The sequence below is a fragment of the Pocillopora damicornis genome, chromosome 7 (genome assembly GCF_964200805.1).
Source record: "Pocillopora damicornis chromosome 7, jaPocDami1.2, whole genome shotgun sequence".
Lineage (NCBI taxonomy): Eukaryota > Metazoa > Cnidaria > Anthozoa > Scleractinia > Pocilloporidae > Pocillopora > Pocillopora damicornis.
The window spans coordinates 7628688-7654269 of NC_142676.1; the positions used below are offsets into that span (position 1 = coordinate 7628688).

Genomic DNA, 25582 nt, shown 5'->3' on the forward strand with positions numbered 1-25582 from the left:
AATTATGATTATTTTTAAAACGTGGTTGTTCGTAGATATGGAATTTTCTCTTTGAATATTCCAAGAGAAAATCCAGATCTATGCTTCTGTATGTACTATTCACTATGTAAACAACAAAAGTAGTGAATGACGCAAAATCTTTGGTATAAATATGAGGTACATAAAAGGCAGAAGAGCCTAAAATTAAGAGATACAATAGTTATGAAAAACTGAAATCTCAGAAGAGGTTTGGAATTTATTTGCGTCCAAATGCACATGGTAATTTTAGTTCATGAATGAATAACACCAACCTCAAAAATGTAAAAGTCCCCAAAAGGCTACAATTTATTTCTTTTAGCAACTATCTCAAAATTCATTGCAAAAGTTAACGTCAAAAACCCAATCCAATTGAAGCAAACTCACTGATGGTTCCGTAAACCTCGACTCTAAGGCAGATAGATCGTTGCCAAGTAACTGGGAGAAAACGAATGTATCTTGCATAAACCGGAACTTCCATTGCATGTTGGTCAATTGCGTTGGATCCACCTTGTCTGTGAAATATCTATTACGTAATAAGAAAATATAACGCAGTCACAAGTTTTTCAAATTATTTTTTTCAAAAAGAGGATTCAATAACGATAAATATTAGATTGTAAACAACTAAAAGGAAACATCATGGAGTGGCTTATTTCTAATGTTGTCGCAGAAACTGAGATGAAGAATATAGATTGACGAACGCGCCCTTTCGACCTGCCGACAAGCGATACCGTTTGATTATGTTATGTTGGCGATAAGTTACCAGAAATGATCTCGTCAACAATTGCAAATCTGAACATCATCGATAAACTTGCGAATCACACTGTCTGCTGGGACTCTATGCGATGATCAACCACAAGCAAAAATAAATTTAAGTGACTTACTCTAAAAAGCTGGTTCCTAACTAAGAAAAGAAATGTCAGTCAGTACTACCTTCAACAGTCCTTCCTAGGATTACTCTCACCCGGACGATCAGACTGCACAATAAACTCTTATTCCTGACTCAAACCGTTTACTACTGAATCTAACTGTAGAAAGATGAACTATTAGATGCACCAAGACATTTTGGCCAAAATCTTACCGCTTCCGAGCCGTTAGCTTCCTTATAAGTTGGGAAGCCGTCCTCATAGGATTTAGAGTGCGCTAATTTAAAGTCTATCACCCAGTTATTGCCACTGATGTCTCCTTGGGTTGCAACAGCACACACTTCAATAACTTTCCCGAGATCGACTTGAAGCCACTGATCTTTATCATTTATTTCGGCGCACCATCCATCTCCTCTGTTACCGTTCAGGCGTCCATATGATGGTAGGACGTTGTAACCGTGGCTTTTGTCATGACCTTTTGCCCTCATGAAGCTGTCAAGGATAATACTTGGATTGGAAACTCCAACGGCATTACTGTAGCAGTTATCATGGGTTTCTGCATTCAACAAATTTGAATATTCAATTCATCAGAGCTTTAACCTGCCTTATTGCCACCTATTGTTCACTAAAATCAACAGGATCGTTCCTTCTTACAATAGAAAAAATTTGGAATTTTATGTTACCTATAGGTGGGACGTAGGACGCGCGGAAAGGCACAGGAGCGGATGCCATGGCATAGAATTCACCAGGAAACAAAAATAAAGCTGCGAGATCAAACACTGTAACACTTTTGCCGCACCAATATCTTTTTTTAATCTTGATAATTCATTTACCTAAAGGTAGAAAATACTTAAAGAATTCTTCACCTCGTTCAAACCGTGCTGCTTTGGACTTAAAACATACATCTCGCGTACGTTGGAATGCAATTTTTCAATTTCTCAGAAATAACAATTTACCGTGCTCCACGAGGATGTCTGTTGATTACTATGCTTTGAGAAGTTAAGTGTAAAAGCCCTTTCCTCCATGTTAACAGATTGCAATGGTAAACTTTTTTAAGCAGCTTCTTGGTAATGCTTTATAAAGCGTGGAAGACCTGTAGGCAGTTCTTCGACTATTGTCTACTAAAAACAAAATTGTAACTGCAAATTCTTACGATATCATTTCGTTGTAACATAAATCATCCCTCCCCCCAAAAAAAACAGATACCAAGCAAGAAAAAATACGTTTACGTAGGGTTTAGGAACAAAAGTAACCCACTTCGTGCAACGTCCATTAAATATCCTAATCCTGAAAAAAAAAAACTGTTTCTTATGTTAGAGTATCTTTTAGTACAAAACTACACAAGAAATAACATACCTCTACTCCTTAAACCTCTACTCGTTACCACAATCAAGATGTGAACCTATAGAGAGAGGGATTTTTCGTTCCGTAAGTTACAAAATATGTTAATCTCTCAGTGTAACAGTCTAAAAAGGAAAACATTCAAAATTCAGCTTGCTCACCTTTAATAAAAGTAAGTGCTTTTGGGGATTCATCTTGTCTCTTCTTTACTCTAAACCGAGCAAAAGCATGTTACGTAATTATAGTTTCAGCAGATAATCCTCCTAATTATAATTTTTTTGCTAACCTGAAAAATTTCCCCGCCGAGATTCCAGTGAAGGAAAAACAACATATCAATATATTAATCAAGTTTTGGCAATGGCCATGGAAGTGCATATTCAAGAAATATTAATCAATTGAGTGAAGAAGGGAAATTTGTGGTAATATAGACAAATAAAAGTACGAATAATTTTTTTAAATTGAATGTAACAGGAAATTAATATTTCAATTTTGTCCCACTTGTTGTTATGAAACAGAATAATTCTCAATACATCTCTTTCTTTACCTTCTCATGCAGTTTTTATTTTTTTAATTAGTTAAAGTAGCCTTTTTCAGGCCAATGGTCATGGAAAACAAGTGAAATAGCAGTTGAGCGACGTCTAGCTACTTCCTTGACGAGCCAAGTTAACCTTGGTACACCTACTTTTTGATTGTCTTGGCTGACTGAGGGTCTGGTACAGGATGTTGATGAATACGATCGCACATACTAGCGTGCTTAGGTATCCTACGGTATGTATCGATTCCACAAGCTTTTCGTAATTTATTCTTTTGACGGATCTCTTGTTTTGGAACTGTTAGCTTGACTACTGATTTAGTGTGCGTATTGTACTCATTTTGTGCGTTTGTAAATATGTACGAGGACCCCCAACTGTATAGTATTATTTTGCTAAACTACCTAGATAATGACTACATGGTTAATGCAAAGGTCATTAAATTATGAATAGATAGGCTTTCCTAGACACTGTTGTTTTGGATATTCCAACAATGATAAAGGCGGGGGTTCATTAAGACAGTTTTGAGTCAATACAGTCTCCTGCAAGCAATTCGAAATTTCTCTTTTTAATTTTAATGTGAATTTGTCAAAACGGGATATCCTTCAAAATAAGAATATTTTATTTTGATCTTAAAAATAACCTTGTGTATGAGTGAGTCTAAATTCCCTTAGCATTTGATTGGCTCTAATATACTATCATGTTCTAGATTTTAACAGGAGACTCAATGAGAACATACAAAAAAAAGCCAATCTGCACTTTTTTTTTTACCCAATCCTTCGAGTCAACGTCACTGAAAAACCCAAACTGCGTTACTTTTTGAGACCTCTTATAATAAAACGTACTAGTATACGCACTCGCCAACCTCGTCGAAAATAAAGCATTAGATAGGCTTACATGAAAAAAAGACACAAAGAAAGTCTGGGAACTATCATTTTTTTTTTACATGTATTGGTTACGACGTACATGTAACTGTGTAAATATGAGTGAAATATTTTCGATATCAATTTTTTTCTTTATCAAGTTGGTAATTTACAGAACGTTAAGTCTGACTTTCAATCTTTCAACGAAGAGTCTGGCTGATCCTCTAGATATCGCTGTTTGCATGAATATATTGTAACTATAAAAATTTAATACGTAATTCTCTCATAAGTGAGAACATATTGGGTTTCTAATTTTATAGAGCAAAATAAGCCCGCAGACGCTGCTTTTGTTTAAATAACAAATTTTTATGCAATCCTAATATACCGTGTTCAATGGAAGCCCTTTTAATCTAGGAAAGTTACAGATATTATGTAACTATTATTCTGTAACGATATAACCGTGCTGCTGGACAATTCCACATGATCCTTAGCTTTAAAACGTCACTGATTAATCATGGGAAAAACGGCACTGTGGACCTATTGAGGACCTATTAGAGGAATGATTTGAAATTTGAAGCCATAGTAACAAAGTGTATGTTCGCTTTAAATTAACTTAGGATATAAATTTACATTTTTATCTTGCTCGGGTGATACCTCATTATCTCCTCAATACCCTTAACGACTAGATCGATCACAGACGTTTAGCATGGCGATAGAGAATTAAGCATAGCGTGTTTGCGGATTCCTTTTAGATGGGTTGATAAAAACCTGATGAAGATTTATTTTACGAGAGCTTAGTTCTTAATAATTTAATTAGTGAAACTTGGGTATACCACTATTTGATAAACAATACAGGTGTTTACTTTTCGATCATCTTCGAATAAGCAAATGATATGCTTAAATATAATTTCTTTATACAAAATATCATGGGGCTGTCTTAATGCATCTACAATTAGCTGAAACATGGTGATTGAAGAGTTGTATCTTTGTGTAGAATAACACTCCTGTTTCTACCAGTCTCTTAACCACTAAATTATTGTGTTTTTGTTGTTGTTCTTGTTTTTTTTGAAGGACTGGGGGGTTGTGGGACGAAAACGTTTACTTAAATATAAAATTGAAGTAATAGGAGGTTGAAAAGGTCAATGTGTCAACAATTTTGTCGCCAATTGTAGCTACGGTGAAAGCAAAACACCTCTCATTTCAACTTTAATCCACAATCGGAAATGAATTAGTGAGAACGATCGTTATTAGCCAACACACGACCTTTAAGTTTTTCTTCATGGGCAAGGGTTTTAGAAATGGGATTACCACTTTTTTTGTAGCAAGCGGAGTGGAAAAATTTCTCAATGAAGTGATATTTAGCTGGAATTTTTCTCTGAGGCTGCTAGGGGCTTGACTTAAGCACCGTGGTTGATATTGGTGGTCAGGCTTGTACCCTGTCACACCTCAACCACTGGGCTAACACTCCATGGCTAGAGGGTGGTTTCAGCATGCCTTTGGAGCAGGGAGGCTTATTTTACATTGCAAATACTTGGTGGCTGTGTCATCTCATATTTCGAGCAGTATATCGGCTACCTTCGCGAGCGTCTATTTCAACACAATATGGAGTCAATGAACGTCAAACACCATTTTCCCATCTTAAAGAAATGCAGGAGAAATCTTGACTACCTGACATATGAAAGCCATATATCAGACATCTTAAGCCAGTAGTCAATACTCAAGTATGGCAAAACTGTTTTTTTAATGAACATATTTTCTTAGTAATCACATGTTCTGTCACTTAAAGTATTCTTCCACCTTATGTGCTTGATTGTAGATTCTTTTACGATGCAAAACCTAAGCTACAATGGCATCCGACGATGACAAAACGTCGTGTATTTCGTTTGATAATTTTGTTGTTGGATATTTCCCTCAAGCCTTACTTCTAAGATGCAATTACCTAAAAAAATCATTTAATGATATCTACGCTTCCAAGAAAAGCCAAAAACAATTTCAGCAAAAGAAAACTAAGATAACTTAGGGATGATCTTTAGGTTTCTTTTCTTAATCACGCACCGAAGGATTTATCATTAATAACAAGAGGTCAGTAAAGTCATTTTCCTCTTTCAAATAATCAGCCTCCATGTATTCTGTTCGTTGAGTGAGAACAATAAGTCTTTTTTCCACTTTTAGCATTCGTTCCTCTGTACATCGGATAATACATCCAGAATTCAAACAGAATGGTTCTGCTTCAGAAAGGCACATGTTGGCGAATATTGCCTCATCGCAAAACAACTTAAACTCAGTCCGATCAATTCCCTCGTGGAAATTTTCCATTAAACGCTCCTCAATAAAACGTGCCATTTCAAGCTCTTTTGCATTTTCCTCTGCGTTTGATTTTGCGTCACCGTATGATTCGTCAAGGATAGAAATCAGAATATTCATAAGAAATATACTTGTGAATATACAAAACAAAAACGCAAACGTCGGACTAATGAAGGGTTTTTCCCTTCGAAGAACATCCATCGGGATTGCTTTTCCTAACAGGAATTCGAATTGCGACATGACCGCATTGAGGTAACTAGAATACTCTAATACCACACCACCGAAAAATATCATACCTGTTACAACAAATGCATTAAACACGATCATAAAAAGGAGCACATACGAGAGTTGACAGCCTATAGATTGCCGAAAAGACGAAAACAAGTATATTACATGTGGGTTAAAACGAATTAGATTCAGAAGCTTGACTGTCACCATGAAAACAGCAACAGCAATAGACGCATTTTCAAGGTTAAGCCAATCCAAAGCTGTGTGGAAATGCACGATTTCATATGGATTGGCTTGAATAGATTTGATAGTGTTCAAAACGCTTTTAGCTCTTATCATGTAAAATGCTACAGAGGCTACACAGAAAATTATCATAAAGAAGTCCACCATGTTCCAAACAGACTTGAAGAAACCTAGGCGTTGTTGATAAAGGTGAACCAACATAACTATGAGGTAAAAGAGGACCATTGCCATGAACAGAAACTGGCCAATTAAGAAAAACATCAGAGCTCCTGACTCAGTGCTGTACAACTCCAGTGTTTCAATTCTCCTTGAAGTGTAGGCTGCACCAGTAGCTAAGGCCTCGTAGAAGTATGTGGCAACGCTAATCAAGTTTGTATTGACATTGAAAACAGCAAACTCTAGAATTACAGCTCGGGTTTGGCGATCAAGCCATCCCTTAGTAATAGTCTCGTCGAGGACGCCTTGTGCAGTGCTTTCATCGTATCCCATGACTGCTGCATAACCACCCCCTTCATAAGAGTTGTACGACGCAAGAATGGGATCGTTGCGAAGTTCTGCTGCTGATTGATATCGCCAAGGCTTAGGGCAAATTTGGAGAGCATCAGGCCACGAAGTATTGAGGGAGAGTGGTATCCAACCTGGAAGACTTAGCAAAGTCGTGTCCTCATTTTCTGGAGAATAGTCGTAATAACATTCTGCTATAATTCTCGAGAGTAAACTGCAGGAACCTTCAAGTAAAAATAAATAGAGAGGAATAAGTTACTCTAAGATTAACAGTTTTCTCAAATGCAGATAAAGTGAAACAGAGAAAGAGAAAAATGCTGAGCAAAAAAAGAGCACGCCGGTAAAGTTTCTTGATATCGAGTTGAAGGTTATTGTTCTAAAATTGCTTTTGAGTCAAGTCGTAAGCAGCGAGTTGAAATGTATTCTAGACAATTGTTTTCATCTTGTTGCTATGCCCTATCTCTGCGCCTCTAGTATAATAACTAAGTGTGTTAGTCACGAGCCTTTTAATTTCCAGAGTTACAGTTTTCGAATTGATTAAGCCATTATGATATTTTCCTCTTTCAACTAGCACTTTCCAATTGTATATTAGGGATTTTTTTCCCACCAAGTTAGGAGCTCCATTGTCCATCGTCAAGTTCTAACAGTCCTCTGCGATAACCTGTTTGTTTATAAAAATGATATATTCTGACCAAAGTTTACTTTTTTTAATTCTGAGCTGTCGCAACCAGGGCATTCCCACCAATATCGACATCTTGTTCCCGATGTACAAATCGTTTTTCTCTTCAAGTCCGTTGTACCACGCCTGGTTATAGATGTTTAATATAAATTCGCTCTTTAACCATGCTCCTAAACCGTGCGCATCCTCTACCTAGAATAAAGAATAAGTAATTATAAAATAAATACATTAAGATCTAAGGACCCCGCAAGAGGATAGAATGTGTGATTCGCATGACTATTAGACAAACAAACAATTAACGATCAAGCATTAAATCAAAAGACTAGAACGAAGTAAAGGGGGAAAGAGAATAACCGCCAATCTTAAATGCAAGTAGGAAACAATGAATAAAACATTAATAAACAAAGACTTCAAAGGCCCACTGCACTTAATAGCAAACGTGAGTTTGAAATCCATAGAAACACCGCTATTAATTTTTTGTAAAGGTAAAAGTCATTATTTTCATCAAGTAGAAAATTGCTTCATCACAGATATATTTGTGGTGAATTAGTCTGCTTACTTGCCATCGCTAGGTGTGGTATTGCGCCTGACTTTGGTATCTATTTCTCTGTTAAAAATCTACGAGTCTGTTATCTTTCTCTGATACAAAGGTCGATTATCATGCGAGATAGCTTTTGAACACTGCCAAATATTTTACAACTGCGGACAAATAAACATTTTTAATCCTACCAGATTAAAGTTAGTAAATCGATACGGAGTGGCTTGCATAATCATACTAATCTTACCAGATTAAAGTTAGTAAATCGATTTCTCATCTCGGACGTCATCAGAAAACGATTTCCATTCTTGTTCCCATAAGATACGATAGCTAGAAGAAACACAAATATCAAATGCAGAACAATTTCTTTTGTCATGCTTGTTAACTGAGCTTCCTTTTTTGATCTCTCCCTCATCTTTTCCTGCTGATATTTCTTATAGCGCTGTTTGGGATCATCGCCCAAAAAATCTATCTCAATTGCGAGTGAATTGATAGTGGTCTCTTCTTCTTCTTCTTCTTCTTCGCATTTGCCCCTGTTCTTTTTTGTGAAGAGAAAGGAAATAACCATGACTGCTATCATAACCTTCGTGGGCTGTACAACGAAAATATCTTGTCCGTTGGAAATGAGAATAGAAGCAAGCCACTGTTCAGAGGTTTCCTTTCCCCACATTAAACTGTAAAACAGCGTAAACGTTGCTGCTGCCATTGTCGTACAGAAACAGAGAAACCAGCTCAAATAAACAAAGAAATGAGGCAGCATACAACCAGTGTCCGTTATTTCATCCAAAAGTCGCTGGGCCTCGTCTGTAACTTGGTATTTCTCACTCCTTTTCTTTCTCGGTCTGCTAGACTTAAACAAGAAGGCAATTATTATGTTTACTGGTGCAATGATAATGCCACTTTGTACTCCGATGACTATCTGTCTCCAAGAAAACTTAAAGGGCCCAACCTGTATAGCACCATCAGATTCACCACCAATGTTATAGAACATGGCATTTGCTATCATGGCACTAAACAGAACTGAAAGGCAACATGAAGCTCTTTGCACACGTGTAAAGGTACTGCTACATGCTTTCCCAAACACTGACATCCACAAGTGACTGTCGGCAAGTTTTCTGGCCAAGCGCGAGCGAACCTGAGCTGAAAAGGCAGAGTAAGATTTGCTGTCCACAGTTACCTCTATTTGGCCGTCATCTTTTTCCAACGCAAGCCATCTATTGATGGGGAAAACCCATCTTTCTTCGGTCTGACGATCTTGGATAACTACGGTTTCCACAAACCAAGACGGATTGTTACCCGAATTATCATGATCCAAAGTAATTTCTTTTAAAGGGCCAATGGATTCTTTCATCACGAGAACAAAGCCGTTGATACTTCCTCGTCCGAAAAGCTCACTCGTCTCCCCTTTCTCTCTCAATGGAATTTGACTATGCCCATTATTTTCGCCCTTGATACTGATGGTTATGTTAGCTGTTGTTGCTGAATGTTTCCAAACGCCCGTGCTTATAACCATATCGTAATAATAAGCTCCTTCCTTCACGAGCGGTATCAATTTAGGAGAGCAAATCTGAAAAAAAAAAAAAAGGAAGTATTCAAAGGTGAAAATAATTCCAAATACACGTCTGCAGGTTGAGAAATGACTACCTTGTTTACATCTCTCTTGTCGGCCCTCCTTGCAAGGATTAAGACAACGAAGTACAGAAGGAAAAAACAGGCAATTGTCACAAGTACTGAAATATTGCCACTTTCAGCAAGGTTTGAAAACTCAGTAAAAACTTTGTCGAAGTCAATTGGGTTTGGTGCTTGGATGAAGTTTCCACCAAAAGATGTTAAATGATTGCAGAGACATTTAAGATGGGTGGTGTTCGAGTCTTGGCTTACCTTTAACGAAAACAAAAAAAATTCAATTAAGCGGAAGAAATAAACATTATCTTGTGCATTAGTGTATAGCACACAAGGGTTAGTGCTTTTCGCGTGCGTTGATTACCCAGTTCGAAAATTAATAGCAAATTCATCTCCGAGCAGAAAAGCGCAAAAGTGCGAGTTAAGAGTTCAAATTCCTATCGTGTTTTTGGTATATTGAAAGAGTACAACTACTTTTTTGTGTCTGTGTGAAATATATTTAAATTATCTTTTACCTCAACTTCTGTAAATGATTGTTTCCAAATTAAACTCAGGCACGATCGTGATTAACTTAGAAAAGTTTAATCCCTAGCCGAGTTGGTGAATTGCTTTAGTAAACGAACCCTGAGTCCCGTTCGACACAAAAGAGAAGAAATAAAAACAAACAAGTTGATTAGTTGTTCTAACCCTATATTATTTGTAGCAACAGCTCCCTTCCATAGAAATGTTAAGATTGCTTTCCTTATCGAAGGTAGGCGACAGTGTCAAATGCATGAGGGATTTGACTCAGTAAAGCTGACTTAGTAGTAGTAAAACTAAGAAATGATTAATTTTTACCCGGCAACCTTCCGCAGTCCACTTTTCTGTGTTCTCTGACCAATACAAACAACTCGACTGGGTGATGGTCAAAGTGTAGTTAATGTCTGTGTTTGGATCATATTTCGGAATCACAGTGCTAAGAGATCCTTTTGGCGGTGGATCTTTAACGCCCACACATGACCGTCGTTTTCGACGATTACCAGAACAGGATCTTCTTTGCCTAGAATGTCGACTTTCATTCTTAGGGCTTTTAAACAATAAGCCCGCGTAGACGAAACCTGGCTTAGAAGGCATCACTGTAACTGAGCTATCCCTTATAAAGCAGGTTACATTAGCATCTGTTTGGTTGTCACATGTAGATGTAAACACCATTGTAAAATTGTGGTCAAAGTCATTTATCATTGGCCTTTTTCCAAATTTTATGAACAGATTGATTTGTATTCCCGCTTTGGCCATACTCAACTTAAGAGATACAGGAACATGGGCTAATTCTGCGTAATAACTTCGAACTGAAATCTGATTTGGCTTAAGAAAACTATGCTGCATCCCGTTGGTTGAGTTCTGAGGTGGACTGGAGATGGGAATCAAGATCTCAATGTCATTGTCAAGATTTGATACATTTATCTTTTCCGCGCTATTACTTTTAAGCTCAAGAGTCGTGACGTGTGATTTGATTTTCTTGCTGCTATTGTCCCAAGTGAAAGGGTTAAAATCAACAGCTTGCATCTGAAAGAGAACACAATATGGTATTGGTAAATTTATTTGACAAGGGTGATTCCGGGAGTTTTGCTCGCGTAGAAAAAAATAGATTTTGTCATTTTATCATATTTATTGAGTATAAATGGGGACAGGAAAGTGTAGTTACCAATTAAGGCTGCGATTTCTAGAATAAGAATGGCTAGCTAGGATAAGAATGGCATCATACCTTTGCATTTATCTCTCCACCACCTATATTTCCAAGGCTGCTCGGGAGCTTGAATTTACTTGGTCCATCTCCCATGCTGAGTCCTTTTGCATCATTAGCTGTGACCTTTTTCAGGGATATTGCCAAGTTTGGAGTCTTTAAGAGCAGATCTTCTGATGGAACCAAGCGGCCAAAAAATGCATCACACACGTTGCTGAGTTTTTCAGAGGCCTTTTTCACGAACTGAAAAGAAAGTCAAAGAATGTTGTTCAGTCAAATGATTACGTGGTTAATACGACGACTTTTCCACTTTATTAAAACTAATAAAATCGTAATACACTATTCTTCTTCGCTGCGTTCATGGTCTCGCCGTTTTGTTCGCTTAATGTAAAGTCTATCTATTTAAATTGACCCATCCTGAATTGGTGGCAAAAACGAAACTGATCTCTGTGACATGTAACTGTACTAGTGACCTTTACCTCTGGAGAGGGTGGGGTTACTGCCGAGACTATGTCGTCCTGACTCGAGCCCGCAGCGGACTTGAGAACATTTGTGAGGCAACCTGTAACACTTGAAGCTGTTTTTTCTAATTCTGGTGTGAAAGGCTGCTCCGGATCGTTAAGGGTGGAAATCATCATATTTGCTGTACTATCAGTCAATTGCATCGTTAATTCCTAAAGAGAATAACACCAACGCGTCGTATACTTCATTGAAATTAAAATTATAGGGAGAGATTGGTGGATTGTTTAATTTTATTTTATTTATAAAGAATAACTGCAGAATTATAGAGCTTTCTTTTATTACGATTCACCTGGGAGGATAAGCTTGTTGCCTATCTCGGTTACAGATTAAGATATTTCATTCATTTTCGATCGGATGCATCGTTTTCGGGAAATAATCTGTCACTAATGGTTATCATCCTTGGGTTTAAACTTTAATTTATGTTAAGAAAAGGATTTAAAAGAAAAAAAAAAGGCGTCGTACCATATTGTTATTGTTACTGTTACCGCCACCGTCACTGCAGCTCTCGCATTTTTGTTGAACCTCCAGTCCCATGGCCAAGCTTACTACTGACATAATCAAGCGAGACATTTCAAGATTCTCTGGAGTTATGGCTGTAAACTTTGATATCAATGTGTTGGAAATCTAGCAACAAGAAGAAATGTTGCGCCTCATTAACAAATCGAAAAGGCTTTAACTGCTTCTGTTCTGTTGTAAAGCACGCAGAAAGCGGCTAGAACACGAAAGAGGTGTACGGAGAAACAGGAGTTGTAGTTAAGTGTTTGTCCTCACTTCTTGAGTGTTCTAGCTACGTCCTAAGTGCTGTACAACGGAACAGAGCACAGTTAAGGCTTTTCTATCTTTTATAATAAAAAATCCGTTAAATTCCCCACGCATTACTTTCAATGTTCAAAACAAAGTTTATTTCCAGAGCGAAAAGAGGGTAGTCAGCATGCTCTATACCATAGCCAATCAGAGTCCGTGCTAGAATTGTTCAAATAATGGTTGAAGAAGACGTAAGCTGTCAGAAGTGTCAAACCATCAAAGTTCACAATATACAATAGTTTAGAAATTTAAACACCCTGGTAGGTCGAATGTGACACTTTTTCCTGAGGTTTTATAGTCTTAAGTACAGAACCTGAAAGTTAGATGTTCAAATATATTAAAGCTCACATGGCAACCAGGTGGACAGTCGGACATGGTTTGATGCCATTCTGGTTTACAGATTTTATGAACGTAACTGAAGAAGTTACGATTCATAGACCCAACGTTTCGACACTCCTGTCTAGTACCCTCATCAGGGATGATCTAAAACGCTGCAACAAGAGGCCCTTTTATACGATCACTAATTAGCTACCTTTTTTCTGACGAGGTGTAAATGGGCATCAGGAAGTAAGCCACAATCATCACGATTTAAAGGAGCGTGGGCGGAGTTAATATGTCAAGCTTTCAAACAAAGGCGCTGGTGGCAACGCCGATTAATGGTGATAATTTGAGACTTATCTCACCCAAGTGTGTGCTTATTTAGGCATGTGTGCTCCGATAAAGCTGAGTTTTCTTTTTTGCAAAAGAAAACCACTTTTTGATGCTCTTTCAAACGTGCATCAAACTGACGTTTGGTCGGTCTGATGTATTCGTTGCCACAGTCATTGCAAGAAATAGAATAAATGGTGTCGGTTCGTTGTACTTCCGTGACAGGATCCTTAACCGGTTGCGGCTATTCAAAATCTCTTGATGGGTTCCGTAACACCCTGAATGTAAGGAATAACAGCAAAACCAGTCGCTGGTTCCCTTTCATTAGGAGAGCTACTAGTTGTCACAGGTTTTTGGCAGTTACGGAGAAAAGTTTTTGTATAGCCATTCGCCTTTAAGACATTAGAAACATATCTCCTCTCCTCCATCTAGACAGTCAGCCCTCCTGAGTAAAGTTTTGGCTACAGACTGGTGACAGACTACGGACAAATCCAGCAGACAAACTTTTGGCTACAGACAAATCCGGCCGAATTGTGGCTCATAAAGGCACGTAAGTGTTTTTTTACACGTCAAGTAGAAAACAAACTGCTTAATGCGTGTGTTTTATGATTGAACATCAGCCGAATTCACCGGAACATGAAGATTGCTCGGGATGACGGCGCCGCAAAACTCGGCTGTTTTTATTGATGTGACCTTCCACTCAACGCATCCACTCAACGTATCGAAAAGGATATCAGAACAGGGTTTTAATTATTCACTCGAATGACGGCTGATGAAATTTCTGAGGCTTGCTTCACTGCGATGTTAGGTCTTTTTTTTCATCATTCCTATTTTGTTCTGTTTTGTTTTTTTAAGACGAAACTCTATATGTCGTACAAGTGTTACATGTTTTTTATTTTTATTACCGTCCGTAAGCTTGCGATCTAACTAAGCGTGAAAATCTTATAAAATGACTCATTGCATATAGAAATATGCTATTTGTCAGTCAAGAGGAGCGGCGAGCAAGCGACACGGTTCACTGGTGAAAATAATGATATAGCCAATCAGAGGGTCGATGCGTCGTTTTTCACTAGTAAAAAATATCCTATGATCAATTAGCTGGTTTCTCTGGCGCGAAGAGACTATTTTTTTCTCGATGCTTTTTGGCGCGTAAATCTCGGTATGGATATAATAAGAAACAACATTTAACTCTGAAAGTTTAAGTGTTCTTGCCGACTGTATTTGAGAAATTTTTTTAACGTACCAACACTTTGTCCGTAGGATCCAATTCTTGTCCACATTCACTTTTTTCGTTTGCAGACTTGAAAACAGATATACCAAGTTGAACAGCTTGGCTGAGTTCACCCTTGTTGAGAAATTCATCCAGCTTGTTACTTTCCCCGACTATAAAACCTTTTAACTTGATTGCAACTTCTTCTGGTGTTGAAACACATGGATCAAGGCCAGATGATGGCTTTACCTGCAAGGGATATGTGAGATACATTTCTTGACTGAAATTTTTTTTTTGGCGTTTAAGACAAAATTCGGTGGCATTATTGGATCCGAGCGGCGACGAGATAGAATTGGATATTGAAAGGCTAGCGAGCACACAGTGAGGATTATGCCATTTTTAAACAGTTTCTAAACAGTGTTTATGAATTAAATTGGAAAATGCAAAGATTTTAATTGACGTTTTCATGAGTCGCGTAAATAGTTATTTCATTGAAAAATTCCCCCATATAGAAACAATTGCTGTACCTTGATGAATAATTTCTCTACAACGGATACTCCAACCGCATTCCTAATGACAATAGTGACTTGTTGGTGGAAATCTTCGTTCGGCGATCCTGCAGGTAACACTGTCGACACGGACGAGGGTGACGTGCCATAAGATATAGGCGCCTCTCCAAGTGCAAATTCATATGTCAGTGGTAGGCTTGTATCCTGCCAATCGAAGCACTTAAAAGTAAACTCAGTATCCAGTGAGACGCCTTCAGAGACCGACGGCGCGCAGTAACCATTATGCGGCTCTCCAGCGGTTTCAAAGAGGAGCACAGAAAGCCCGTATGCTCCTTTCAAAGATGTAACCATTAATGTTAGATTATACTTCGATTTGGATTGTAATGAATTTTTCTTGATTATCATATTGGTAGAATTTACAGCTGTTGAAGTCATGTTTGGTAAAATAGGTATATTTTCCCAACTGTCTGAACCCTTTAGTATGGACAGACGCCATTCGTAGACGGATCCTTTGCAAGGAGAATTAAGACACTCTGATGTCACCCGGAGCTTGTTTGAAGCAGACACTACTGCGGCACAATCTATAAAGCATCTAAGGAAAAAAAATAGAAAAGCAACTTACGAGAAGCTGTAAAATCAATTGCAAGAAAATGGGACTTAACTAACAGAACTCCAGGGCATCAGTTACAAAAGTGAAAGCACAGCTTTACTAGATTGGCGAGTTGCCCTTTCAAACCACCACCTGCTTGTGTTAAGTAAAGCTAGTCAATGTTAGTTTCGGGGTAGTTTTAGTAAAGCAAGACTAGCCTTTTAGAGTTATGCCGCTAGATACAGGTTAAGCAAGTTTAGAGAGTAAAAATTTTGTTTCGATAAGTAAAAGCAACCCTTTTTTTAGAGTATCCACATTTGTAAGAGCTTTCCTTTCCCGATTCCTTGAGTATTACATTTTCTATAGTTAACTGTTAATGCTTCATAACAATTACCTCAGGGTCACCTGTGGTACCTCTCCTGCAGCTATCGTAAAGGACATTTCGGCAAAGGAACTTCTCAAATCCTTGGAAACATTCAGACGTAGGAAGAAGGTCTTATCGATCTCAAGTTTACTTGGATCAATGGTAATGATTGCAGGGTTTGAGTCTCCTTCGTTTTGAAAAGAACCGAAGCAAGTGTTGCTTACAAAAGTATCACTCCGACATGACCAACTGAAATTGAGCCCGGTATGTATTCGAGGGCCAATGTCTGCGTCGTAACTTAAAGAGCCATCCACGTTGACGTTTTGCTTGGACCCCCACCGTACACTGCTTCCTCCATCAAGAATAGCTCGCACGGGAGCCGCAATAACCTCGATGAAGCCATAATCAAAGGCGTTAAGAACTTTTGGAGATGCTGGATCTCCGATTGCAAGCGTAACATTGAATTTCACTTGATAGATACCAGCAGGTATGGATCGTTTGTTTATCGTCCACTCCGTTGTCCCTTGACTAACTATAGTTCCTTGTGCTAACTCCGAGGCAGCTAACTCCATTTCGCTAACCACACTCCATTCAAAGATACTTGTCAATACGGTTAAATCTTTATTTAGGCCCAGTATCAGGGCTTCGCGGACACTTTTGACTGAGCGCTGCACAGGTGTGGCCTGATATTTGTCTTTTGAAATGTTTCTAATAGTCACTGAGAAATCTCCTGAGGATGATATAGTTAACAGAGTTTTTGCATCATTTTTCCCCCTCACAGAAAAACAAACTTTCTTAATATTGGTGTAATGAAATATGAAATAGCCCTATGATTTACATTTCAACGATCGATTTTCAAGGTCTAGATAAAATCCTGCCTTTAACGGTACACAGACAATAAAAGGATCGTAATAACAAGTTATCAGCTAAATATTATTTTATTGAAATTTGACATAATTCTTACCAACAGGTTCACATGATATCCCATCGCCAATGTAGTTTTTTCGGCACTCACAGCTGAAGGAGCCTTGATTGTTAAAACAGTGAGCAACTCCATGACAGTTATGAGTTGATAGTGCGCATTCGTCGATATCTAGAGAATCATGGAAACGAACATGAATTTCGAGTAGTTTAATTGTACAGGTTGCACCAATGAAGCTTTTCATCAGTTGCATTGAACTCACAAAAACTCTCGTCCTTAAACCTATCAGTGCATTGCCACAGAGAACGACAGGCAACGCCTACTTGTGGTATCTGAACATGGAAACATCTCTCACCTACACAAGTTGTGCCATTTCCTTTATACCCTGCAATGCATGTACAGTGAAAAGATCCAACACTGTTGCTACAAACAGCCAGTGGGTCGCAGTTGTGCACATTTGTAGTACATTCGTCGATATCTAAACGAAAGAAGAAAATAGCTGGGGCTAAAAAAAAAACGCTTGAAGCGTTTAAGACACAAGTGGTTATCAAGGTAAAATGTACCCGCTCTGTGGCAAAAGCAGTTCAGTTAAAAAAACTTCTTCAGCTTTTAAACTTCAAACTAGTGAATTTTCCCTGATACTCCTTCTTGTAGCGACCTATGAAATGTGGAGAAAGTAACGTAAAACTTTTACGAAAGTAGCCTTAGTCACCGTGTGTTTTCAATAACATCCCTCTCGTTTCCATCCTGTGGACAGAAAATCCTTTATGACCCAAAACACGACGCACGGTTGTGTAGCTTTATATTCACGTGATAATACTCGTTTCAATGAGTGGTACGTACCCAGACAGCTCACACCATCTCCTGAGTACCCATTGAGGCAAGTGCAGTTATATAAGCCAAAAGTGTTGCTACACTGAGCATTTGCGTGACAGTTGTGTTTCTCATTCTGACATTCATCTTCATCTAAGCAGAAATAGCAATTGTGGAAACAAAGTCATCCCATTCTTGAGTATAATCACCATCAACAGGCTGGTGCAGATTTCACTATTGTTATGAAAATCTAATACACTTGAAATAATGATGTTTACTTGAAATAAGTGAGAAAACAGAATAAAGATTGGATGTAAATTTAACCAGCAGTCAACTCCATGACAGTTATGAGCTGATATTGCACATCCGTCGATATCTATAGAATCTTGGGAACGAGCATGAATTTTGAATAGTTTAATTGTACAGGTGGCACCAATGAAGCTTTTCATAAGTTGCACTGAATTCACAAAAAACTCTCGTCCTTAAACCTATCAGTGCATTGCCATAGAGAACGACAGGCAACGCCTACTTGTGTTACCTGAACACGGAAACATCTCTCACCTACACAAGTTGTGCCATTTCCTTTATACCCTGCAATGCATGTACAGTGAAAAGATCCAACAGTGTTGCTACAAACAGCCAATGGGTCGCAGTTGTGCACATTTGTAATACATTCGTCGATATCTAAACGAAACAAGAAAATAGTTGGGCTAAAAAAAAAAACGCTTGAAGCGTTTAAGATACAAGTGGTTATCAAGGTAAAATGTACCCGCTCTGTGGCAAAAACAGTTCAGTTAAAAAAGACTTCTTCAGCTATCAAACTTCAAACCAGGGAATTTTCCCTGGTACTCCTTCTTGTAGCGACATGTGAAATGTGGAGAAGTTAACGTAAAACTTTCACGAAAGTAGCCTTAGTCACCGTGTATTTTCAAGAACATCCCTCTCGTTTTCCACCCTGTGGACAGAAAATCCTTTATGACCCAAACCACGACGCACGGTTGTGTAGCTTTATATTCACGTGATAATACTCGTTTCAATGAGTGGTACGTACCCAGACAGCTCACACCATCTCCTGAGTACCCATTGAGGCAAGTGCAGTTATATGAGCCAAAAGTGTTGTTACACTGAGCATTTGCATGACAGTTGTGTTTCTCATCCTGACATTCATCTTCATCTAAGCAGAAATAGCAATTGTGGAAACAAAGTCATCCCATTCTTGAGTATAATCACCCTCAACAGGCTGGTGCAGATTTTACTATTGTTATGAAAATTTAATACACTTAAAAATGTTTACGTGAAATAAGTGAGAAAACAGAATAAAGATTGGATGTAAATTAAACCAGTACAGATGCCTGTGTATGCATGCAGATATCCAACGAGCTTTTAAATTAATTCATCAATAAATCATTAATAAAAGTAAAGTGTTTAAAAAACTAACAGACCATTTCGAAAACACTGAACACATAAAAGCATAAGTAGATGCCACACTCAGCTGTTCTTAGTATGACCCATCATATTCATGGTTACCTAAACCAAGACGTTTCACTTTATTAATTTGCTCTGCTGTTAAGGCTACGTCATAAAACTGCATGGCAGCAATTCTTGCGGTCAAATAACGAGGATCCTTTGCTCTAACACCAACTCTGACGTTATCCTGTGTACCTAGCGTTATGCCGGCCCCGATACTCTTCTCTAGTACTCTCACTCCATTGGCCCATATGCTTGCCATTCCAGTTGTGTAATCGTAAGAGGCACCTACATAATGCCATTGGTGCGTCGCCAAAGGCTGATTGGTCCAGAACGGATCCCATGTAGATAAGTACTCTCTGTTTTTGAAGTCAACGTTAAGTTTTCCTTCAAATATCCACAAGCGAACGGACCATTCATCACTTGGCACGTAATTAAATAAAGGTCCGGTGTTTGCATTTTCAGGATACAGCCAACATAACAGTGTGATGGAGTGTTTCAAGTCTAATCCCCCGTCGTTTGGGAACTCGATGTAGCTGTTTGGATGCCCGGAGAATTGGTAAGAGCCACCTATGTCACCATTCGGACCTGTCGCTAAGGATACATCTCCACGAATGCCTTGGGGTTGTTTATTTGTGATCTCCCTTGTTTCAAAGAAGCTGTTTAAAGGAAAAATGGCTTTTGCTTCTGGGATAATGGCGGCTGCAAGAAAAGTCGTTAATTAGCTAACTTAGTATTTTGCAGATTATAGTTCTGTCAAATACAATATTGGCAACTAAAGACTGCTACCTAATCAAGTATTTAATTTATGTCTAATGGGACGGCACACTTCATAAATACAGTATATCTTTCCATTATCCATGTTCAGTTCTATTTTATATTATGTGATTCCAATCATGATAAAAACAGACCTTGGAGCAAGCCTCGATTAACTGTTATAAATAAAGCGTAATGTAAACAAATTGGGTGTATAATCGACAGTTATAGCTGGGACTTCAAGTCAAGTCATGTATCACACCAAAGCAATGGACACCATCTCCTGAGAATCCTTGAAGGCAAGCACAGTTGAATGAGCCCATAGTATTGTTACATTGCGCCATTTCGTGACAATTATGAGTCCGCTTTTTACGAGTTCCTATATGTTTGACTACTTCTCCTATTTAACTGTCTATTTGTCCGTCTGTCTTACTGAGTTGCCAGTGCAATCTTTCGGGTTATCTGTTTGTTTCCTTATAAGGATAGGCAGCTGTTTGTAAAATTCTGGCATTTGTTGCACCATTTACGTTCCCTGACTAACCATGGAAAGAAGAACCCATGAATCTATATCTTGAACTTGCTATCAAGCTTCAGTGGCTTAATACAAGGAGAGCTTCGATCAGTTGATGGAAGATTAAAACCTCCTATCTGAACCTCACTTAATGTTACCTGAACAACCGAACAGCTCCACCCTCATTGCTATTCCTTCCTGCCAGTTAGCCGGGCAAAATCGGATGTAGCGTCCCACGATGGGTGGGCTCAAGTCATGATAAACGATTGTCTTTTGGTCATTATTCCCTGCAAAGACCTTGATGATGGAGCAAAAGAAAAAACAAACAAACAAACAAACAATGAAAAGAGGAATAATTTTTCATTTTCTTAGGGCGATAAATTTGCAATTATTAGGTTGATAATTGAATAAAATCAAATATTTCCTTTTGCAATTGACAGCGCAACTCTGATTTTCCTTCATCAGGTGAACATTTTTTTCATGTTTTCGACACATTTTCCACAACTATAACTGACTTGAAACAATGTAAAAAATAACATAAAATAAAATAAAATCCTGGGTTTTCTTGGGACAATCTAAAGATTTATTTTTTAATGCTACTTTCCTCTACGGAAAGGCAGCCTGCTTATATTCTTATGGACCTTTCTTATTGTCCCTTGTTCCATATAATATTGCAGGTAACTTTCTTTATAGCCATGCTGTAGATTGTAGCTGGTAACCCACTTGGGCGACGCATTCATTCCTTGTGTTGCAACTCGTTTCACGATGATATCATTATTTTGCAAATCGATCTGAAGCCACTGGTCGCCATCATCTTTCAGAGGTAACCAAGTTCCCTCGCTTAATAATAGTCTGCCCTTAGACGACGCATAATCTGCATTCAGTTCTGAAGAGGCAGTAATTTGTCCGTCAGAAATGGCACCGTTTTCCATACCAAGGGGGTCTTGACATTCTTTATATTTAAAGAAAAGAAACAAAAAATTAAAATTGAGATTATACCCGCACTTATTCTCCTTACTATAATAAAGTTAAAACGAGGGGAAAAAACTAAATTAGAGGGAATTGCATTATTTTCGGCTGAGGATGTTGACGTCAAGGCGGAAAATACCACTATTTGAGCAAGAGTCTGAATATCTTGCAGGAAAAGGCAAGGCCCATTATAAGCGAAATGGAGATTTTTGGTTAGAGTCTTATGAATTAAAGGAAAGCTTATAACTTTATGCTAACAAGACCATTAGCGTAAAATGGAAAATGCTATAACCTGTTTAAAAGGCTTAGATATTCAAGAAAACAAAATGAAATAAAAGTGCACGATATCTTTCACATAAAGGATAAAAGATAAGCGAATTGCAAATCATTTGTTCAACAACCCAAGAGTCCTTATCAGCAATTCAAAATTTAACATCACCTAAACAGCCGTACAACTCTACTCGCATAGTAACCCCACCAATCCAACTTGTGGGTCGGAAACGGATGTATCTTGCCCTGATTGGTGGGGAAAGGTCATGATACACAACGGTGTCTTGGTCTGTATTGCCAGCGAAATTCTAGAGAGATAGTTGGAAAATAAATCTTATAAGACGAGAGGTTATTGCCACAGGCACTTTTTTTTTTTGCCTTAATGAGAGCAATTACGCTATTTCTTCGATACGTTTTCTCGTCGTTTTTCTTATCAGCCCTGAAACCTCTTCCCACCATCCCCAGAAAATGGCATGTACTAATAAAACTTCAACAAAAGATACCGCCCTTAAACCCTCGTGGGGATCAGTTTGCATTTACATGTTAAACTGACTAATGATAACTTCTGCAAGACCAAAATACGTCCCTGACCATGTCCTTTAAGCTAAATCATCCCAATTGGTTTATGACTCCCAAATAATTTTTAATGGAGGTCGCAGCCACTTCAACTCCTAATTAACCTTTTAATATCCCACAGCAACAGGCTTTGAAGAATGAATAACAGTATTTTAAGGGCTTATTCCTAAGATAATTGCAGTGTTTTGCCCTGATTGACATTGAATTCTGTATTCTAGAAATTAATTGCTTAGGCGAAGTGGTTTTCCTCCCACAAGGTATTTATTAACAATATTCCCAGTTTGAATATATGGAAAGCAAAAAAAAAAAGTTAGTTGGGATAACTATCAAACCTTGGCCTCGTTATATCCACGCTCTTTATAAAAGTAGAAATTTATTCCGTCGTTGCTGTAAGTCAGATTGTACTTGGTTACTCTATCCGGCGAATTAAGGATGTTTCGTCCTTGTGTTGCAACCCTTGTTATTTTAATGTATCGATTATTCAGATCAATCTGCAGCCACTGGTTTTCATCATTCGTGAGAGCCACCCAGCCCCCTGCGTTGTTCTGTGTTTCTTTTACGTGAAGTCTACCATAATGAGCACTTTCTTTGTGACTCCATTGGGAAGAGGCACTCATTTGACTGTTGGAGATGGCGCCGCTTTCCACCCCTTGAGCCTCTGCACACTCTAAAAGGTACAAATGCTTTGTATTAAACACATCTTGCATAGTTGTTTTTCAATTGCCAATTGACGTCAATTTAGCACATGCAGTAAAATGGGTTTGAGTAGTCAAGTCATTCGTTTTTTGTTAATTGCATCATACCAATTTGTTACTGAATGTTTGAAAACTGCTTTCTTATATAAGTTGCTGTGACATATGAGGAATGTCAGATCATAGAGAGCTTTAACTACACACGTACAGAACTGCGATATTTTTTTACGTGTGTTCTATATTGGAAATCAGCTGTTGAAAAGTCACCTGCCTTTGGCACCACTCTGTCAGGTTGATGAAAGAATTGCAAAGCGTCCAGACCCACTTTTCTTCAAAATCTAGAGCTCTATTGTTTGTGTAATCATGACAATTATAATTATCATGATTATTTTCAAAACGTGGTTGTTCGTAAATATGGAATTTTTGTCTATGAATATTCGAAGAGAAAATCCATATCTATGCTTGCGTAAGCATCATTCACTATGGAAAGAGTTATAAATGCCGCAAATTCTTTGACATAGATATGAGTTACATGAAAGGCACAGATGAGCCTAAAATTAAGAGATACAAAACACAGGACGAAATTGCAAGAATCCGCAAACGGAAACGTGGCAGAAACATGTTAAACCGTTCTGGAAACACGACGGATAACCTGTGTTTCCGTTACCGGTTTCGTGACGTTTTCTCGCGTTTCCGTTGCTGCGTGTACAACGGAACTGGACCACTTTTTGTGCATGTTAAACATAACGGAAACATGGAGTTGCATGTTTCCGCCACGTTCAGAAATACGGAAACATGTGATTTCGTCCTGTGACTTATGAAAAACTGAGATCGCGGGGGAGGTTTAGAATTCATTTGCATCCAAATGCATCTGGTAAGTTTAGCTCATGTCAAGAACAACGTCAACCTCAAAAATGTAAAACTCCCCAAAAGGCTACAGTTTATTTCTCTTAGCAACTACCTCAAAATTTGTTGTAAAAAGTCAGGTCAAAAACCCAATTCAATTGAAGAAAACTCACTGGTGGTTCCGTAAACCTCAACTCTAAGGCAGATACATCGTTGCCAAGTAACTGGTAGAAAGCGAATGTATCTTGCATAAACCGGAACTTCTAGTTCATGTTGGTCAATTGTGTAGGATCCACCTTGTCTGTGAAATATCTATAAAACGATAAGAAAATATGACGCAGTCACAAGTTTTTTAAATAAATTTTCTCAAAAAGGGGATTCAGTAATGATAAATATTGAATTGTAAACAGCTAAAATGAACCATTATGGAGTCGCTTATTTCCAATGTTGTCGCAGAAACTGAGACGCAGAATATAGATTGACCAAGGCGCCCTTTCAACCTGTCGACAAGCGATACCCTTTGATTATGTTATATTGGCGATAAGTTACTAGAAATGGTGTCGTCAATAATTGCAAATCTGAACATCATCGATTAACTTGCGAATTACAATTTTTACTGGGACTCTGTGCGATGAATCTAAATCTTACCGCTTCCGAGCCATTAGCATCCTTATAAGTTGGCCAACCGTCCTCATAGGATTTAGAGTACGCTAGTTTAAAGTCTATCACCCATTTATTGCCATTGATGTCTCCTTGGGTTGCAACAGCGCACACTTCAATAATTTTCCCGAGATCAACTTGAAGCCACTGATCTTTATCACTTATTTCGGCGCACCATCCATTTCCTCGTGCCCCGTTCAGACGTCCATATGATGGTAGGGCGTTATAACCGTGACTTTTGTCATGACTTTTTGCCCTCATGAAGCTGTCAAGGATGATACTTGGATTGAAAACTCCAACAGCTTTACTGTAGCAGTTTTCATGGGTTTCTGCGTTCAACAAATTTGAATTTCAATTCATCACAGCTTTAACCTACCTTATCGCCGCTTACTGTTCACTTAAATCAAAAGGATCGCTCCTTTTTATAATAAGAGAAATTGGACTTTTATTTTACCTATGGGCGGGACGTAGGACGCGCAGAAAGGCACAGAAACGGATGCCGTGGGATAGAAGCAACCAGCAGACAAAAATAAGGCTACGAGATCAAACATTGTCGTATTTTTGCCGCGCCGATATTATTTATTAATTTTGATAATTCATTTACCTAAAGTTAGAGAATACTTAAAGAATTCTTCACCTCGTCCAAACCGTCCTGCTTTCGACTTAAAACATACATCTCTCGTACGTTGGAATGCAATATTTTCAACTTCTCTTAGATAACAATTTATCATGCTCCACGAGGATGTTTTTGGATTACTATGCTTTGAGAAGTTAAGTGTAAAAGCTCTTTTCTCCATATTAACAGATTGCAACAGTAACATTTGTCAGCGACGTCTTGGTAATGCTTTATAAAGCGTGGAAGACCCGCAGGTAATTCTTCGACGATTGTTCCACTGAAAACACAATTGTAACGGCAAATTCTCACGATATCATTTCGTTGTAACATAAAACATCCTTTAAATAAAGACGTTTACATAGGCTTTAGGAAGAGGTAACC

At 38.2% G+C, this 25582-nt stretch overlaps 3 protein-coding genes across 3 annotated transcripts; all 3 read right to left on the bottom strand.

The window, feature by feature from the left end:
• Positions 1-370: 370 nt before the first annotated feature.
• On the bottom strand, positions 371-1613 carry LOC149042331 (lactadherin-like). The gene is made up of 3 exons (XM_089212301.1): positions 1565-1613; positions 1097-1437; positions 371-541 (listed from the first exon to the last, which is right to left on the bottom strand). Exons 1-3 carry the CDS (start codon positions 1611-1613, stop codon positions 371-373), a joined length of 561 nt encoding a protein of 186 aa, XP_089068427.1.
• Positions 1614-5340: 3727 nt separating this feature from the next.
• Positions 5341-20866, bottom strand: LOC113669761 (polycystin-1-like protein 2). The gene is made up of 18 exons (XM_089213025.1): positions 20731-20866; positions 19366-20007; positions 18890-19012; positions 18400-18522; positions 17869-17991; positions 17381-17503; positions 17068-17196; positions 16134-16833; positions 15169-15742; positions 14675-14890; positions 12442-12603; positions 11937-12131; positions 11479-11700; positions 10572-11279; positions 9756-9992; positions 8359-9678; positions 7597-7765; positions 5341-7118 (listed from the first exon to the last, which is right to left on the bottom strand). Exons 1-18 carry the CDS (start codon positions 20756-20758, stop codon positions 5659-5661), a joined length of 7254 nt encoding a protein of 2417 aa, XP_089069151.1. The 5' UTR covers positions 20759-20866; the 3' UTR covers positions 5341-5658.
• A 302-nt stretch (positions 20867-21168) lies between these two features.
• LOC149042332 (EGF-like repeat and discoidin I-like domain-containing protein 3) lies at positions 21169-23094 on the bottom strand. Its single transcript, XM_089212302.1, has 3 exons — positions 22720-23094; positions 21981-22119; positions 21169-21524 (listed from the first exon to the last, which is right to left on the bottom strand). Exons 1-3 carry the CDS (start codon positions 23092-23094, stop codon positions 21169-21171), a joined length of 870 nt encoding a protein of 289 aa, XP_089068428.1.
• Positions 23095-25582: the final 2488 nt, after the last annotated feature.

Excerpts from the sequence above, each read along its gene's own strand:
- LOC149042331 (XM_089212301.1), bottom strand. The coding sequence starts at position 1,613 with ATGGCATCCGCTCCTGTGCCTTTCCGCGCGTCCTACGTCCCACCTATA. Across the intron at positions 1,438-1,564 it reads GTCCTACGTCCCACCTATAG|AAACCCATGATAACTGCTAC; the intron begins GTAACATAAAAT and ends TGTTGAATGCAG. Across the intron at positions 542-1,096 it reads AAGCTAACGGCTCGGAAGCG|ATATTTCACAGACAAGGTGG; the intron begins GTAAGATTTTGG and ends ATTACGTAATAG.
- LOC113669761 (XM_089213025.1), bottom strand. The coding sequence starts at position 20,758 with ATGAGGGTGGAGCTGTTCGGTTGTTCAG. Across the intron at positions 18,523-18,889 it reads AGATGGTGTGAGCTGTCTGG|ATATCGACGAATGTATTACA; the intron begins GTACGTACCACT and ends TGTTTCGTTTAG. Across the intron at positions 12,604-14,674 it reads ATCCTACGGACAAAGTGTTG|ATTTCCAACACATTGATATC; the intron begins GTACGTTAAAAA and ends TCTTGTTGCTAG.
- LOC149042332 (XM_089212302.1), bottom strand. The coding sequence starts at position 23,094 with ATGCAAGATGTGTTTAATACAAAGCATTTGTACCTTTTAGAGTGTGCA. Across the intron at positions 22,120-22,719 it reads GTGGATATAACGAGGCCAAG|AATTTCGCTGGCAATACAGA; the intron begins GTTTGATAGTTA and ends CTATCTCTCTAG. Across the intron at positions 21,525-21,980 it reads AGAGTTGTACGGCTGTTTAG|AATGTCAAGACCCCCTTGGT; the intron begins GTGATGTTAAAT and ends TTAAATATAAAG.